The sequence below is a fragment of the Nicotiana sylvestris genome, chromosome 8 (genome assembly GCF_000393655.2).
Source record: "Nicotiana sylvestris chromosome 8, ASM39365v2, whole genome shotgun sequence".
NCBI classification, from domain to species: Eukaryota; Viridiplantae; Streptophyta; class Magnoliopsida; order Solanales; family Solanaceae; genus Nicotiana; species Nicotiana sylvestris.
This window is the reverse complement of record NC_091064.1, coordinates 200,684,809-200,700,186: the sequence shown is the minus strand read 5'-3', so window position 1 is coordinate 200,700,186 and position 15,378 is coordinate 200,684,809. Positions and strand designations below refer to the sequence as shown.

At 39.5% G+C, this 15,378-nt stretch overlaps 2 protein-coding genes across 2 annotated transcripts; both read right to left on the bottom strand.

Annotated features, from left to right (window-relative positions):
• Positions 1 to 3,227: 3,227 nt before the first annotated feature.
• Positions 3,228 to 3,974, bottom strand: LOC138876235 (uncharacterized). The gene has a single exon (XM_070155140.1). The coding sequence runs from the start codon at positions 3,972 to 3,974 to the stop codon at positions 3,228 to 3,230; it is 747 nt and encodes a 248-aa protein (XP_070011241.1).
• A 509-nt stretch (positions 3,975 to 4,483) lies between these two features.
• On the bottom strand, positions 4,484 to 5,413 carry LOC138876234 (uncharacterized). The gene is made up of 3 exons (XM_070155139.1): positions 5,330 to 5,413; positions 5,175 to 5,248; positions 4,484 to 4,817 (listed from the first exon to the last, which is right to left on the bottom strand). Exons 1-3 carry the CDS (start codon positions 5,411 to 5,413, stop codon positions 4,484 to 4,486), a joined length of 492 nt encoding a protein of 163 aa, XP_070011240.1.
• Positions 5,414 to 15,378: the final 9,965 nt, after the last annotated feature.

Below are 15,378 nucleotides of genomic sequence, written 5' to 3'. Positions count from 1 at the left end.
TCCAAGTAATTAACTTGCAATAGGTGACATAGATGATGAAGATGGAGCTCCAAAATCACTCATAGGTCGGCTCCCATAAAGGAAATAAGATGAAATGAGCCAAACCCATTTCTTTACACTTATACACTGCCCAGACAACTCTTCTTCGCGTTCGCAAGACATCGCGTTCGTGAAGAAGAAAATTCCCAAAAACCATTTTCCAAACTCTTCTCAGACAGGCTCTAGTATAATGGCCATAATGTTTTGAAAAACTCCAAATTACAAATGGTTTAATGTTTTCAAAACTAGACACCAATATCTACAACTTTCATGTTTTGGTCATCTCCCAATTCCTTGTAGATCTTGAGATATAAGCTTCCAAAGTCAGCCCTGTGCAACACAAATTTCTTCTTCATCTTCCAGGATAGCCTATAGTGTACCAGCCATAAATTTTTTTACACAAATCCAAATGCTAAATAGTTTACCTTCCTGAAAACTAGATACAAAGAGATACAACTTTCATTTTGGATCATCTCCAAATTCTTTGTAGATTGCGAGATATGAGCCTCCGAAGTCAAACTTGTGCAACAGTGATTTCCTTCTTCGTGAACGCGCAGAACAAAGTCCCTGAAGCCAATTCCTTCTTCGCGAATGTGGAAGGATCCTCGTGAACGCGAAGGACAACACCAGACACCAGCATCAGCTATTGCAAAACAACCCGAAATGATCCGAAAGCTCCCCGAAACACACCCAACGCTCCCGGGGCCCCGTCCAAACATACCAACAAGTACCATGACTTAACACAGACCTGCTCAAGGCCTCAAATCACATCAAACAATGCTAAAACCATGAATCACACTCCAATCTAAGCTTAATGAACTTTAGAATTTCTAACTTCAATATTTGATGTCGAAACCTATCAAATCACGTCCGATTGACCTCAAATTTTGCACATAAGTCATATTCGATATTACGGACCTACTCCAACTTCTGGAATCGGAATCCGACCCGATATCAAAAAGTCCACTTCCGGTCAAACTCCTTAAAAACCTTCAAATTTCTATCTTTATCCAAATGACTCTAAAATGACCCATAAACCTCCGAATTCACTTCCGATCGCGCTCCAAATACCAGAATCACCATACAGAGCTATTCCCAGACTCGGAATCCCAAACGGACATCAATAACATTGAAATGCACTTCAACCCAAACTTATGAAATTCTTTCAAAAATGCCAACTTCCACAATAAGTGCCAAAACGGTCCCGAGTCTTCCAAAACTCGATTCGGACATACGGCCAAGTTCGAAATCATCATACGAACCTATTGGAACCTTCGAATCCCGATTCCGAGATTGTTTACTTAAAAATCCAATCCTAGTCAATTCTTCCAACTTAAAGCTTTCAAAATGAGAATTCTCTTTCCAAATCAACTCCGAACTTCCCGCAATTCAATTCCAACCACACGTATAAGTCATAATACCTGAAGTGAAGCTACTCATGGCATCAAACTACTAAACGACACGCTAGATCTCAAAACGATCGGTCGGGTCATTACATCTTGTCTGCAAGCTTTGCCCTTTTTACTAGTGTATAAAGCCTTAAATGCTTATTTTGCTCTACAATCATCAAGCGTGTCTACCTGTAACGGTATAGAGATGATTTAGACTTTTTCAAAAAATACCTTCTATCTAAGTTTACCCGAACCATTCTTTCATTGCCAATCATTGAGGGATCAAGTTCTCAATTGGGTTTTATCAACCCCAAAGCCAGACAATTTTGCTCGAAGTGTTCTCTGCTCAGGGCTTTGATAAATATATTTGCAATTTGATCTTCAATGTTGTAGAATTTCATGCATATAAGCCCTTTATCAACATTGTCTCTGCGGTAGTGATGATATACGTCAATGTGCTTGGTCCTCTTATGTTGAACTGGATTTTTTGCCATGTTGAGTGCACTAGTATTATCACATAAGAGAGGCATACAGTCTGAGAGTACTCTGAAATCTTCTAATTGTTGCTTGATCCACAGAAGTTAGGCACAACAAGAGGCAGCTGCTACATATTCGGCTTCTGCAGTTGACAGTGTCACAGAGTTATGGTTCCTTGTACCCCATGATATTAAGTAGGAACCCAAGAAATGTGTCATTCCAGACGTATTTTTCCTATCCACCAGATATCCTGCATAATTAGTGTCATCATACCCAATAAGATCAAAGTTGTCTCCAAAGGGATAGTATATCTCAATATTCTCTTGGCAGCGTTCAGATGAGATTCCTTTAGATTTTATTGAAACCTTGAACAAAGACCCACACTAAAAGTAATATCTGGTCTGTTTGCAGTAAGATGCAAAAGTGACCCTATGATCCCTCTATTCATGGTCTGATTTACAAGAGAATCAGGTTCATCCATGTCTAGATGAGTGGTTGTGGAAATAGGTGTGTCAATGACTTTTGATGCTTCCATTCAAACCTTTTCAGCAGCTCTTTGATGTACTTCTGCTGACTTATCAATGTTCCCTTCTTATATTGCTTCACTTGAAGTCCTAGGAAGAAATTTAGATGTCCTATCATACTCATCTCGAATTCACTCCCTATGAGTTTTGCAAATTCTTTACAGAGAGAGTCATCTGTAGCCCCAAAGATCTACATACACTTGAATAATGAGCAGGTTCCTTCGTCGTTTCTTTAGAAAAAGAGTGTTTTCAATCTTCCCTCTTGCAAAACCATTTTCTATAAGTAATTTTGACAACATTTCATATCAAGCCCTTGGAGCCTGTTTTAACCCATACAATGCTTTATCCAATTTAAACACATGATCAGGGTGGTCGTGCCACTCAAAACTAGGAGGCTTCTTGACATAGACTTCTTCTTTCAGATAGCCATTTAGAAATGCACTTTTGACATAAATTTGGAACAGTGTGAACTCCATATGAGATGCAAAGGCAATTAGAATTCTAATGGCTTCCATTCGAGCTACGGGAGCAAATGTTTTATCTTAATAAATCCCTTCTTCATGATTGTAGCCTTGAACTACAAGCCTAGCCTTGCTTCTTGTTGTAATCCCAAATTCATCAAGTTTTTCCTAAATACCCACCTGGTTCCTATAATGGTTCGATCTGCAGGTCGAAAAACCAGGTGTCATACCATGTTCCTTTCAAATTGATGCAGTTCTTCTTGCATGGTTGTGATCTAGTCTGCATCTTTCATCACTTCCTTTATATTTTTGGGCTCTATCTAGGAAATAAAAGATTAAAAGGTAAGTGATTTTATTGCTTTTGATCTGGTTTGAACTCCTGAATCAAGAGGAGTGATTTTGTTGTCAAGTGGATATGAGCTTTCGAACCTCCAATTTGGTACTTGAGTCTCATTGGTAGAGGAACCAGGTATATCTAACTGGGGTTTTTGGGCGATTCTTACTACACAGAGCGGAGTTCCTAGGACTGCATCAACAACTTTGTTTTCAGCTTCAGTTCTTGTAATCGGGGGACCAGATTCCTCTCCAAAGTATGGAGATGTATTTGAGTCTTCTTCACCGGATTCCTTGACATGGCTCATCATATCTGCCTTTCCATTTGCCATGTCAATTACTTCACTTGGAATAGATAAGGGCTCTCCATCTTGATCACCATGTTTGTCCTTTTCACTGGAGAGGTGAGCTTCATCAAAGATCACATGTATTCTTTCTTCGACATATTGAGTCCTTTTATTGTATACCTTGTAAGCTTTGCTTTGAGATGAGTATCTTAGAAAAATTCCTTCATCACTTTTGGCATCGAAATTTCCAAGAGCTTCCTTTCCATTGTTATGAACAAAACATTTACATTCAAAAGTTCTTAGATGTGTCAGCTTGGGCTTCCTTCCATTCAGCAGTTCATATGGAGTTTTTTTCAGAAGAGACCTGATCATGCATCTGTTCACCAAGTAGCACGCAATATGGATAGTTTCTGCCCAAAAATACTTTGCTATCCCATTGTCAATTAGCATGGTTCTTGCCATGCCTTCAAGAGTTCTATTCTTCCTTTCCACAACACCATATTGTTAAGGTGTTCTTGAAGCTGAGAAATTATGAGTGATGCCATTTTCAATGCACAACTCATCAAATTTAACATTGTCAAACTCCATCACATGATCAGACCTTATACATGCTACTTTATTACCCATTTTCACTTGGATTTTCTTGACAAAGGCAACAAACACCTCAAAGGTTTCATATTTGTTCCTAAGGAACAAGGTCTAGATAAATTTGGAGTAGTCATAAACTATCACAAAGATGTACTTCTTTCCTCTTCTGCTTGGCACCCTCACAGATCCATGTGAAGGAGATTGAGTGGCCTTGCGGTGTTGACTTACTTTTTGGGCTTGAATAAGGATCTAACCTGCTTCACTTTTACACATGCATCACATACTTTGTTATCCTTGAAGCTTGACTCGGGCAGACCATTGCATGACCCACCCTCTTGTGCCATAATTCAGCATCATCATCAACAACACTTAGACAGCTTATATCACTTTAGAGACTCAAAGTCAGCTACATAGATATTCTTGTATCTTTTTGCCACTTGTACCACCTCAACAGTCACCAGGTTTGTGACTGTATAGGATTTTGACACAAATTCCACCTTATTTCCCTTGCCATAAATTTGGGAAACGCTTAACAAGTTGTACTTCAACCCGTTCACGTAGTATACATTTCTGATTGAGTGAGGGAGAGACTTCCCAATCCTACCAACTCCCAGAATGTATCTCTTTTTGCCATTTTCAAAGAAAACATTCCCTCCTTGCAGGGCCTTAAGTGAAAGGAAATCATTTGTACTGCCATTCATATTCTTGGAGCAACCACTGTCCATGTACCATTGTAGGTTACTTCCTTTCACTATTCCTTGCAAAATAAGAGTTAGAAGTTAGCTTTAGAACCCAAACTAATTTGGATCCCTTGTAATGAGGAAAGGGGTGAATCAGGGATTTTTTAGTCCATGCAGGCATTATGCATTTTTTAAATGAGGGACCAGGTTCTCTACTAGTAGTTAATTTTTCAGTATAGGATTTGTTTTTTTGCTGTGACTAAAATCTGGCCTTACAGTTTTCTTTAAGGTACCCATTGTTACCGCAGTGAGTGCAAAGTCAATTGTTAGGAACAACAACGTACTTGCTATGAGGGTTGTAAGGAATCTTTCCTTTTGAAACCCAATCCCCTACCTGTTTCCCCCATCAGAGGACCAGGTCCATTTGAGTGATTTTTCAAGATCACTCTTCACTCTTCCTAGTTCTTCCTGAAGTTATTTGTTTTTCTCAAGCTCATCATACAGACTAAACTTCACTAAATTTAACTCACTTTCAAGCTTAATGTGTACCTCATTTGTAACTTCCTTTCCTTTTTGATAGTTTTCATCCCTACTTTCCATTTTAGGTTTCCCAATAGTATCATTCAAATCCATTATTACCACTAAAAGGGCATCTCTTTCTTGTTCTACTTTTTGAATCCTTTTCTCTAAGGCATTTCTTTATTTCTTTAGGTTATCAATTGACTCTTTTAAAATAACTGCAACTATTTATAGGTCATATTTAGACTGTTTTGCTTCTCCTAGCTCAATTGATAAGAAATCTCTATCATTTATAAGACTATGATAAGTGTCGATTAACACATTTGCCAAAGACATGCGTTTCTTAGGAGAATAATATTTAAGGTTTCTCTGAACATCTAGAAAATTTACCTCATCATCATCGTCATCTTCATTAGCAGGCTGAGCTATCAAAGCAAAAATTGAATCATACTCAATTGCTTAACTTTCTACTGCCATCATAGAGTTGTTACCTAGTTCATCATCTTCTCCAGATTCGCTTGATGAATCTCCCCATGCAGCAAGAGTTTGACTCATGACATTGTCAGCGGCGTTTTTTCTATTGAAATGTTTATCAGGAACCGGGTTTTTTTTGGATGCTTTGTCAGAGTTGTTCTTGTAGTGATACTACTTTAGGAGAGGGCAATCCTTGATGAAATGTCATGGCTTGCCACATTTACGATATAGGTCATAATTCTTTGGCTTGCTAGAACTTCCCCTTTTTGGGATGTCTCCATTCCTGGGAACCATCTTCTGGAATCTTCTTGTTAGGTATGCCATATCACCATCCTCACCACTTGAGTCATTATTTTCCATCTTAAGGACCAGGTTCTTCTCCTTCTTGGGCTCTCTTCTTTCACTTCCCTTCTTCTTCTTCATTTCATATATTTTTTGATTTCCAACAAGCTCATAAATAGTTAGCTCCTACAAGTTCTTTGCCTCTGTAATGGCATTCACTTCGCTTCCCTAAGAGCTAGGCAGAACACTTAGGATTTTTCTAACCAGCTTGTTTCTTGGAATAGTTTCACTAAGGGAGTGAAGCTCATTAATGATGGAGGTGAACCAGGTATGCATTTCTTGGACAGATTCATCATCTTGCATCCTAAAGAGCTCTTATTCAGTTGTGAGCATGTAGATTTTGGATTGCTTGACATGTGTTCTTCCTTCGTAAGCTGTCTGAAGGGCTTCTCAGATTTCTTTGGCTGACTGACATGCTGATATCCTGTTGTATTCATCAGGACAAATACCACACACCAGAATTTTCTTAGCACAAAAGTTCTTCTCTACTGCCTTTCTATCCGCATTGTTGAATTCTTTCCTTGTCTTTGGAATGGCTAGTGGTGGGTCGCCAAGGTTTTCAGCAAGAACAAAGGATCCATCAAATATGACATCCCATAGCTCAAAATCTTCAGCCATGATGAAGTCATGCATTCTAGTTTTCCACCATCCGTAATACTATCCGTTGAACCGAGGTGGTCTGTAAGTAGACTGGCCTTCTTCGAAGTTTGGAGGATCAGCCATGAGGATCCATTAGAAAGAACCTGCTCTAATACCAATAGATAGAATATAAGGGTCCACCAAACTATATAGAGAACCAGGTTATCTATCAGATTCAATCAGTAAAAACACACAAAAATAATTAAATGGCAAGAGGAATTTCACGTGGAAAATTCCCAGCTTAATGGGGTTAAAAACCACGACCTACCCTTGTAGGATTTCAACTTCAGTACTGAGCAAATTTTAGATTACAACCTATGTAACCTAGGAATTAACCAATTAATCCCTCACTAACTTGTAATACTCTATTACTAGCCACTTTGTAAGATTTCTATTACAAAGACTTTACAATATGACAAACTCTAGCCAAGACATAAACATACTGGTTTAAGGTTTACAAAGGGGTTCCTATATAATGCTTCTAAATAAGCTATATAGGAATTACAATTGAGGAACTATTGCAAAGTTACAACTCAACTAAGGACATACAATGACTCAATATGGGAACTGGTCCATAGTTGTTTTGTTCTTTGTTCTTGAAGCTCTTGAAACTTGCTTGTTGGGTAGTCACGTGATTGAGCTTGTCAAATATTCAAGTGAATGTATTTTACCTCCCTTGATTGTATATATACATGTGTGGCATCACTTACAATGATGTAAACAAGGTAGATAAAAAGTCTTCCCTTGAAAGTTGATTGCTGCACTATTCCTGCACTGTAGAGTCTGTAGGCGGCAACTTTCCAACTGGAGAGTTGACTTCGCGCAGTCTCTAAAGGAACTGGTAGGGACCATTTCCCTCAGCTGTTCTTTCCACTCTGAAGAGTTGAATCATGTCCCATGGTGAGTCTCAACCTGGAACCTTGTGATATTAAGGTCTTGTAAATGCATAATAGGTTCCTTATCTGTTTTGGATAGTAAGTTTGTTAGATCATCAAAACATAAAACAAAGTACTTATGACCAAAGTACTTGTAACCTATCACTCAGGGAGTTAGAATTGGGATTAGGTATACACCTAGTGTAATTGTATAATGTGCCTAAAATTGCACTTCCACATTCTTGTTTGTTGTTTCTATTTCTACTTTATGTTATTGATGGCAATTATAAAACTAGGAGACAATATTTTTTGTTTTGGTTGTTTATCAATTGATAAAGGATCTAGGGTCGTAACTTCCACCTAGGTAATTACCTAACGGGTTGTAAACTCTAAGAAAAGTTTGATTAGTCGGGGTCGTAATATAGTAATCACACATAATTACCCACTCTATACCTCTCGGTAGTTTGAGTGATTTTGCCCAATTTGTCTTTCTCAAATCCAAATGGGTATTGCACAAATCAAGTGATATATGCTCAAGTCGGGTCTTACTATCTCTAGATTTTACCCTTTAATTGGGACTATCAATTTCTTGAGTTCACCCCAATTTCTTGTAGACAAGTTTTCCTAGACCTAGTCTCTCTTTCTCAAATAGAGACTAAGTCATATGGGCATGAATCAATGTTTGCAATCATTAATTCTTAAATACAAGCATGAACAAGGCTAAATATCACTAACCCAATCACAAACAAGCCCTAAATCAAATACCCATTAAGTACTCACACTAGGGTTGGGCCACAACCCTAGCTAGAAATTTAGCTACTCATGAAAATTGAACAAATACAAGAGGAAATTAAGATAAAATGCATAATAATTGATTAGAAAAAGAAAATCTAATGTTTAGAAGTCAATCTAGTACAAATTACTCGAAACAACAAAGAAAATGGCTCAGGTGCTCTTCCAAAAACTAAACTTGTCCTAAAAATGACAGAATGTTCTATTTATAATAAGCTGAAAATATCTAACAAAAATGCCCTTGCGAAAGTTGTGCAGCCGCATAATTCTGGTGTGGTCCACACAATGAGCTGATACGGCCGCACAATTATCGTGCGGTCCACATTCCTGGAACTTGGGGCTTGGTACTTTGGGGCATCTGCGATCCGCATAAAAAAGAGTGTGGTTGCACATCTGATTATGCGGATGCACAAAAATGATGCGGTCCGTACTCCTTAACTTTGAATTTGAACCCAAATCTCTAATTCTTCACTTCTACGTACCGCATAATAACGAGTGTCGCCTCACTTGACCTCGTGCAACCACATAATTTCGGTGCAGTCTGCATGCTTCAGCTAGCCCAAAGACTAGCTCTCTGAATCTCCTCTGCTGCGGCCGCACAAGAATTGTGCAGTCCGTACTGTTAGCCTTTTTCTCTGTTTTGGTTCTTATTTAATTTTGACTCCTTTATGAGTTGATTTTGACTTCTTTTGCTCGTTTTCCAATATTCTTGTATAGAAGCACATTTCATTAGTTCTTAGGAGTACCTTTTAAACATTTGTGAGCTAAAACACAAGTAAAAGGGAGCAAATAAGCGGTCAAAATCCCTACTTATCAACTCCCCCAAACTTAAGTTTTTGCTTGTCCTCAAGCAATTAAGGCAATTCCAACCTCCACTAGAAAAAAGGATATTTCAGCTAGCCTAAGGTGAATTAATCACGCATCAATTAGGACCAACAATTACCCACAACGCATATGAATTATCAGCAACACAATGATTTGACTTTTTGAGTACCATAGTTCTAATGTGACACTTGAGCATCAAGAGTTCATTCTATTCATCAATGATGATCGCTCTTTCACGTAGGTAATTGAGGATCCCAAACTCCTCCTCCTCTACTCTCCATTAGTAACTCTCATTTTGGAACGTAACACTCGAAGCAAGGATTGTGAAAAGTTCTCTCATCTCTCTCAAAAGAACATCACAAGTCCGACTTTAAGTACCATAAGCTTGCCCTTTATGTAAATCACTACTAATGTAAGCTCACTTAACTTGAAATCATGCAGGGCTTTTTCGGATGTAATGAAGACTTTTTGGATCAAGGTAGGTCTTGATTAAATAGAATGGTTTCATTTTTCCTTAAGCACTCCATTTTCTCTTTTCGGCTCATACTTTCTCGACTCTTTGAGTCATTTTCTTCTTCCTCTGGGGGAACTAGAGAGACGTAATATCACTCTTTCTTGATCATGACATCCATTTTTCTCCTTTTCTATTTACTCCATGTCTTTCATCATTGTTTTCTTTGAATCCCTTCAACTTTTTACCTTATTCAGTTTCTTTTTGGAATTTTTCTTTTTGTTCTTTCTTTCTTTTCTTTGCCTTCCCTTTTCTTCATTTCATTCTCTTCTTTGTACCTTTTATCACTTTCAAACTCCTTGTCTCTCCCCCATACTTATTTTTTGCCAATTGTTTCTCAAGAATTCTAAGGAAAGATCGGGTGCCAAGAGAGGGTCATACAAAATGGATAAAGGCGTGTAACGTGGTTATTGAAAGAAAGAAAATAGGCTTCAGCTCAAAAGGGTTGACTAGGGATATCACTTTTGTAGGTTATGGATCAAAGAGAGCATACAATTATTTCTCAACCCAAGCTACACTTAGAATTTTGCCAAGAAACACATTTGGGGCAAGTTGACCATTAGCACGGGAACTTGGAGTTGTAACTAAACATCTCACATCTCACGCTTCTGGATTGCTAAAGAGAACGAAGTAGAGGTCCCACAATAACTCTAGATAAGATTGAGAATCACAAATGTCTAGATTTGAACCATTCGATGACTGCTTAAGTCAACACAAGAGTCAAAAGGGTCACAACTAGAGCTATTTTCTCCCAACAACTTATTTTTAACCATACGATCATAGGTAAATGTGTTGGTACCAAGTGAAGCATACTTGAGACCCTTTATTCATTATTACTATATTTGCCTAAACATAAATTAAAACGGACTCAATCCCTTAAGAAGGTTGTCACACCATCCATTATTGGGAAGCGCTACCCATTTCACACAAAATCCACCTTTGGAAAGAACCGTGGCATTAAAAAAACCAAATGCTTATTGTTCACTCAAACGTAAAAATATGTTAACACATTAAAAAGAAGATACTAAAGTAAATAAGAAGCTACTAAAGTAAATAAGAAGTTATACTACTAAGGAAAAAAAATCTAAAGAAGTTATGAAGTAAACTACATAAAGTAAAATGAATATACAAATCGAAATCAAATGAATATATACATAAGGGAAACTGAATATGTAAATCAGGGAAGAATATATACATCACCAAATAGAAAATAAAGATAAAAGAAGAATAGTATCAGAGTTGTTACTGGCCAAATCCAACTGTCAATCATCAAAATAAACTACCCCCAAATGAAAAATAAGCATTTGCCCCAATGCTTAACAAAAATAATAACAGGGAAGGGTAGAGAGTGAAGAAAACTCCTTATGTGGTCTCAGTCTACATGGGATCATCAACACCCTCTATCTCTAACTGTATGTCATCATTTCCTGACTGATGGACAACAGGATTGCTGAGCATCTAGATCATCTCCTCAGCGGTTTGGGCAGTTGCAACCGGCTCCTTAGACTGGTTGGCTACTGCTGGTGCCTCAAGTACAACTGGTGCTTCCTGTGCTGCTGACTCCATGAGCAGGTCCAATGCTAAATCACCGGTTGATGTGATCTTTTCAATCTCTTTTCTTAGCTTTTCCACCGACTTCTTTGATGTTTGAGACTTTCGCATCATCTTGACTTGTTTGCCCAAATCCTCAATGGCTTTCCGTTGTGCCACCACTTTGGCCATGATAGTCTTCTAGTCCGCCAGAATCTTCTTCAATGTTTCCTCCACCGACGGAGGTACCTATGGCTCTGTTAGGGCTGCTGGGACTGAGGACTGTGCTGCAACAACATTGGGTATGTTAGTCAGCTTTGTAGTAGCTACCTGCATCCAGTTGTTGAGAATCGCTAATGTCTGGGAGACTGTGCTGGATAAATAGATGAAGTCAACACTGATAATAGCACCGATAGTCTAGCAAAAGAAGATGGTCTGGCAGAGGAAGATGGTAGCATATCCGTTGTTCCGGTGGAAGGGTTGGCTGCTATGGAAGGTATGGTAGATGTTGAAGGCTCACCAGCCGAATTAGAAACTACTACCGCTGGCTCCTCAGACTAGCCAGCAGAGGTAGTAGTCTTACCTTTGAATTGTGGGTTGTCATCTTCCTGAAGGTTGTACCATGATAATGGTTTCTTGGCCTTTACTTCTGCATCATAATGCTTCGGCTCCACCCTTTGATCCTTCAAGTATTCTATGAGGAAGTTCAGGTACATATAGGATCTTTCACCTTCTAGACAGCTAAAGTGATGTTGGTGGACATGATGGCACAAATATTTATCGGATACCTAGCCATAATCGAAGCCACCAAGACTACACGGGGAAGTTGGAGTTGGTTCTTATTGAGGCATGGATCAGTGCGGCTACACATAAATATTTTCCACCCCTTTGATTCATAATTTATGGTGGACCGGACAATTGGAACCCCTGCTGTGAGCCAAAGAGGTATTGATCCTCTAATTACCAGAATCTCAGCTAGCCATGGGCGAGCTACATCACCCATAGCCAGCTTCTCCAAGTATTGGACTGCCTCCATTTCCAAAAACCCCACATATGAATTCAATGCGTAGGAGTCGAATCGGACTTTCAAATTTTGCACTTTTGTGACCTTGGTACCCTTTTTGATGTGAGCTACATTTGCATAGAATTCCTTGACTAGGTGCTTATTTGCATCTAGGACGCTCTGGGTGAACCATTTCCATGTTTTTCGCTCCTGGAATTGCCTAAGGACATTGGAGTTGTCGTTGTTCAAATCTTTTATCAAGAATTGTCACTCAAGAATGAGCGAACTTTGCGGCCACCATTCTCTAAATTTTGAAAATGCATTGGCACTGACAAATCTGTCCTCCCATATCTATGGCCTCCTTGACCTCTCTAAACTTCATACTGCAGTATCGCCCCCTCTACCATCATCTAGGACATCATCATCATCGTCTACATTGATTGGGGCAGGTGGAGCATGTGAGGAAGAGGGCTCAGAATCTTGACTACCCTCTTCCGAACCTGGAGACGAACTAGCAGCTGAAGATGACTCATTCACCAAATAAAATCTATCTGGGATTTGTTGTGATTGGGCTTCCAGCTGTCCTTGCACGGAGTTACCCTCAGAAGCTTCCCCGGATGGGAGGTACTCACTGGTCTCGGAGGGTTTAGGAGCTCTATAGGCTGTGGCTTTCTTGCTTATTACTCTTTGAAGTTCTAGCGGAAGGTGCTTCTGCCTCGACCCCGGCCTCGAGAGGGTTCTTCCCTCCCTTGTGACATATCTCCCTTGCCACGTGATCTAACCATTGTCCGCAACGCATAAGGATAAGAGTCAGTTAAATTTGTAAACTACATATGCAAGAAAATTAATTGGAGTAATGCAATCTTAGAAGGTGCAGTTCGGATCGCACAAAAGTGAGTGCGACCGCAGACTACCTAGTGCGGACCACACAAAAATAAGTGCAGCCACAAACTGCCCAGTGCTGACCGCACAAAAATGAATGTGTCCACAGATTGCCCTGTGCGGACCACACGAAAATAAGTGCTGCTGCACAGTCCCAGGTTCAGACTACTATGGTCTTTAATGTATCATCAGTGCGGCCGCACAAGTCCACTGCGGTCTGCACAATTTTGAGTGCAGCCACACAATTCATGAACATACTTTCCCTAACTCAAAGAGCTGCAGACTGCACAAAATATGTGCGGACCGCACAAAAATGAGTGTGGTCGCACAAGTCCACTGCGGTATACACAATTTTGTGTGCGACCACACAATTCATGAACATACTTTCCCTATTTTAGAGAGCTGCAGACCGCACAAAATATGTGTGGACCGCATAAAAATGAGTGCGGCCGCACAATTTGAAATTTTCGGGTACTGAACTAGGGTTCATGCAATCTTTTCATAATTTAGATATGGTTTGCGCAATTAAACATGGATAGATATTTACCTAGGCCCCAATTAATACTTAATATGCTACCCACATGATTCTAAGCAAAAAATGACTAATTATTGACATTTTGAGGCATGTAATTAACCCTATACCAATGAACAAAAGTAAGAAAAGATGAAAAATCTAAATATGTAATGATCATACCACTAATGAAGGATGCAGGTGAGAATCTAAGAGATGAAATTCTTGAAGCTTGAGAATTAGCGGGGGATGCACTGTGCTTGCTTAAGGCGTGAAGGTTCAGAGAATGTAAAAGCGCAAAAAGTTGAGAAAAGCCCTATTTATACTTTTGACCCGTCAGGCCCAGAATTAACCTGAGTGTGACCTCATAATGCTGGTGTGGTCCGCACTCCTTACCTGTACTGTGAAGAATCGTTGTGGTCCGCACAAAAATGAGTGCGACTACAGAATTTGTGTGGACCATACAATTTTGGGTACGACCGCAAATTGTTAAGGAAATTTGACAGGCCAAACGTCAGAAACCATGCATTTATAATCTTCCAGTTGTGCGACCGCACACAGAATTTTGCGGCCACAGAGTGTTAGTGCGGTTCGCATAATTTGGTGTGGTCCACACTTCTTGTGACACATAGCCAAATTTTTGTGCACAGTCCCTACAATGCACACCCATTCATGCATATACTTCAAAACTAGATAGAACAAAACAAAGTCTATCTAATCTAAAGAAGAGAAACAAGAAAAAGAAAAGGACACATGGGTTGCTTACCAAGAAGCGCTTGATTTAGCGGCGCGGCACGATGCAGATTACCAATCGCTTGAAATAAAGAATCGCCACAATGTGGCCATCATCAACTTTGCCAAGATAATGTTTAACCTGATGCTCATTGACTCCAAACACCTCATCATTCTTATTTTTCAAATCTAGAGCACCAAAGGGGGTTACATTCACCACTTTAAATGGGCCACTCCATTTTGACTTTAACTTGCCCGGGAACATCCGTAACCGGGAGTTGAACAAAATCACAAGATCACCTTCTTTAAACTCCTTGTTGTGGATGTACTTGTCTTAGAGGTACTTCATTTTCTCCTTGTAAAGGGACAAACTTGTGTAGGCATGATACTATAATTCATTAAGCTCATTCAAATGCGCCACTCTTAGGTTTGCAGCAACATCCCACTCAAGGTTCAACTTCTTCAAAGCCCACATGGCCTTATGCTCAAATTCTACCGAAAGATGACACACCTTCCCAAACACCAATCGATATGGAGATATCCCAATAGGTGTCTTGTAGGCCGTCCTATAAGCCCAAAGAGAATCATCAAGTTTTCTTGACCAATCCGTCTGGTTGGCATTAACAGTCTTTGACAAAATACTCTTGATCTCCCGGTTGGAGACTTTAACCTGTCCACTTGCTTGAGGATGGTAGGGGTTGAGACTTTATGAGTGACACCATACTTGGTGTGTAAGGTATCAAAAACCCGGTTGCAAAAGTGCAACCCCACTACTAATAATGGCCTTCGGAGTACCACACCTTGTGAAGATGTTCTTTTTCCAGAATGTCACCACACTTTGAGCTTCGTTGTTGGGTAAAGCCACGGCTTCAACCCATTTTGACACATAGTCCACAGCTACCAAAATACAAGTGTTCCTACAAGAGCTCACGAACGGTCCCATGAAATCAATACCCCAAACAT

Excerpts from the sequence above, each read along its gene's own strand:
- LOC138876235 (XM_070155140.1), bottom strand. The coding sequence starts at position 3,974 with ATGGCAAGAACCATGCTAATTGACAATGGGATAGCAAAGTATTTTTGG.
- LOC138876234 (XM_070155139.1), bottom strand. The coding sequence starts at position 5,413 with ATGGATTTGAATGATACTATTGGGAAACCTAAAATGGAAAGTAGGGAT. Across the intron at positions 5,249-5,329 it reads GAAAGGAAGTTACAAATGAG|GAAGAACTAGGAAGAGTGAA; the intron begins GTACACATTAAG and ends AAATAACTTCAG. Across the intron at positions 4,818-5,174 it reads TCCTCTGATGGGGGAAACAG|TGGTTGCTCCAAGAATATGA; the intron begins GTAGGGGATTGG and ends GTACATGGACAG.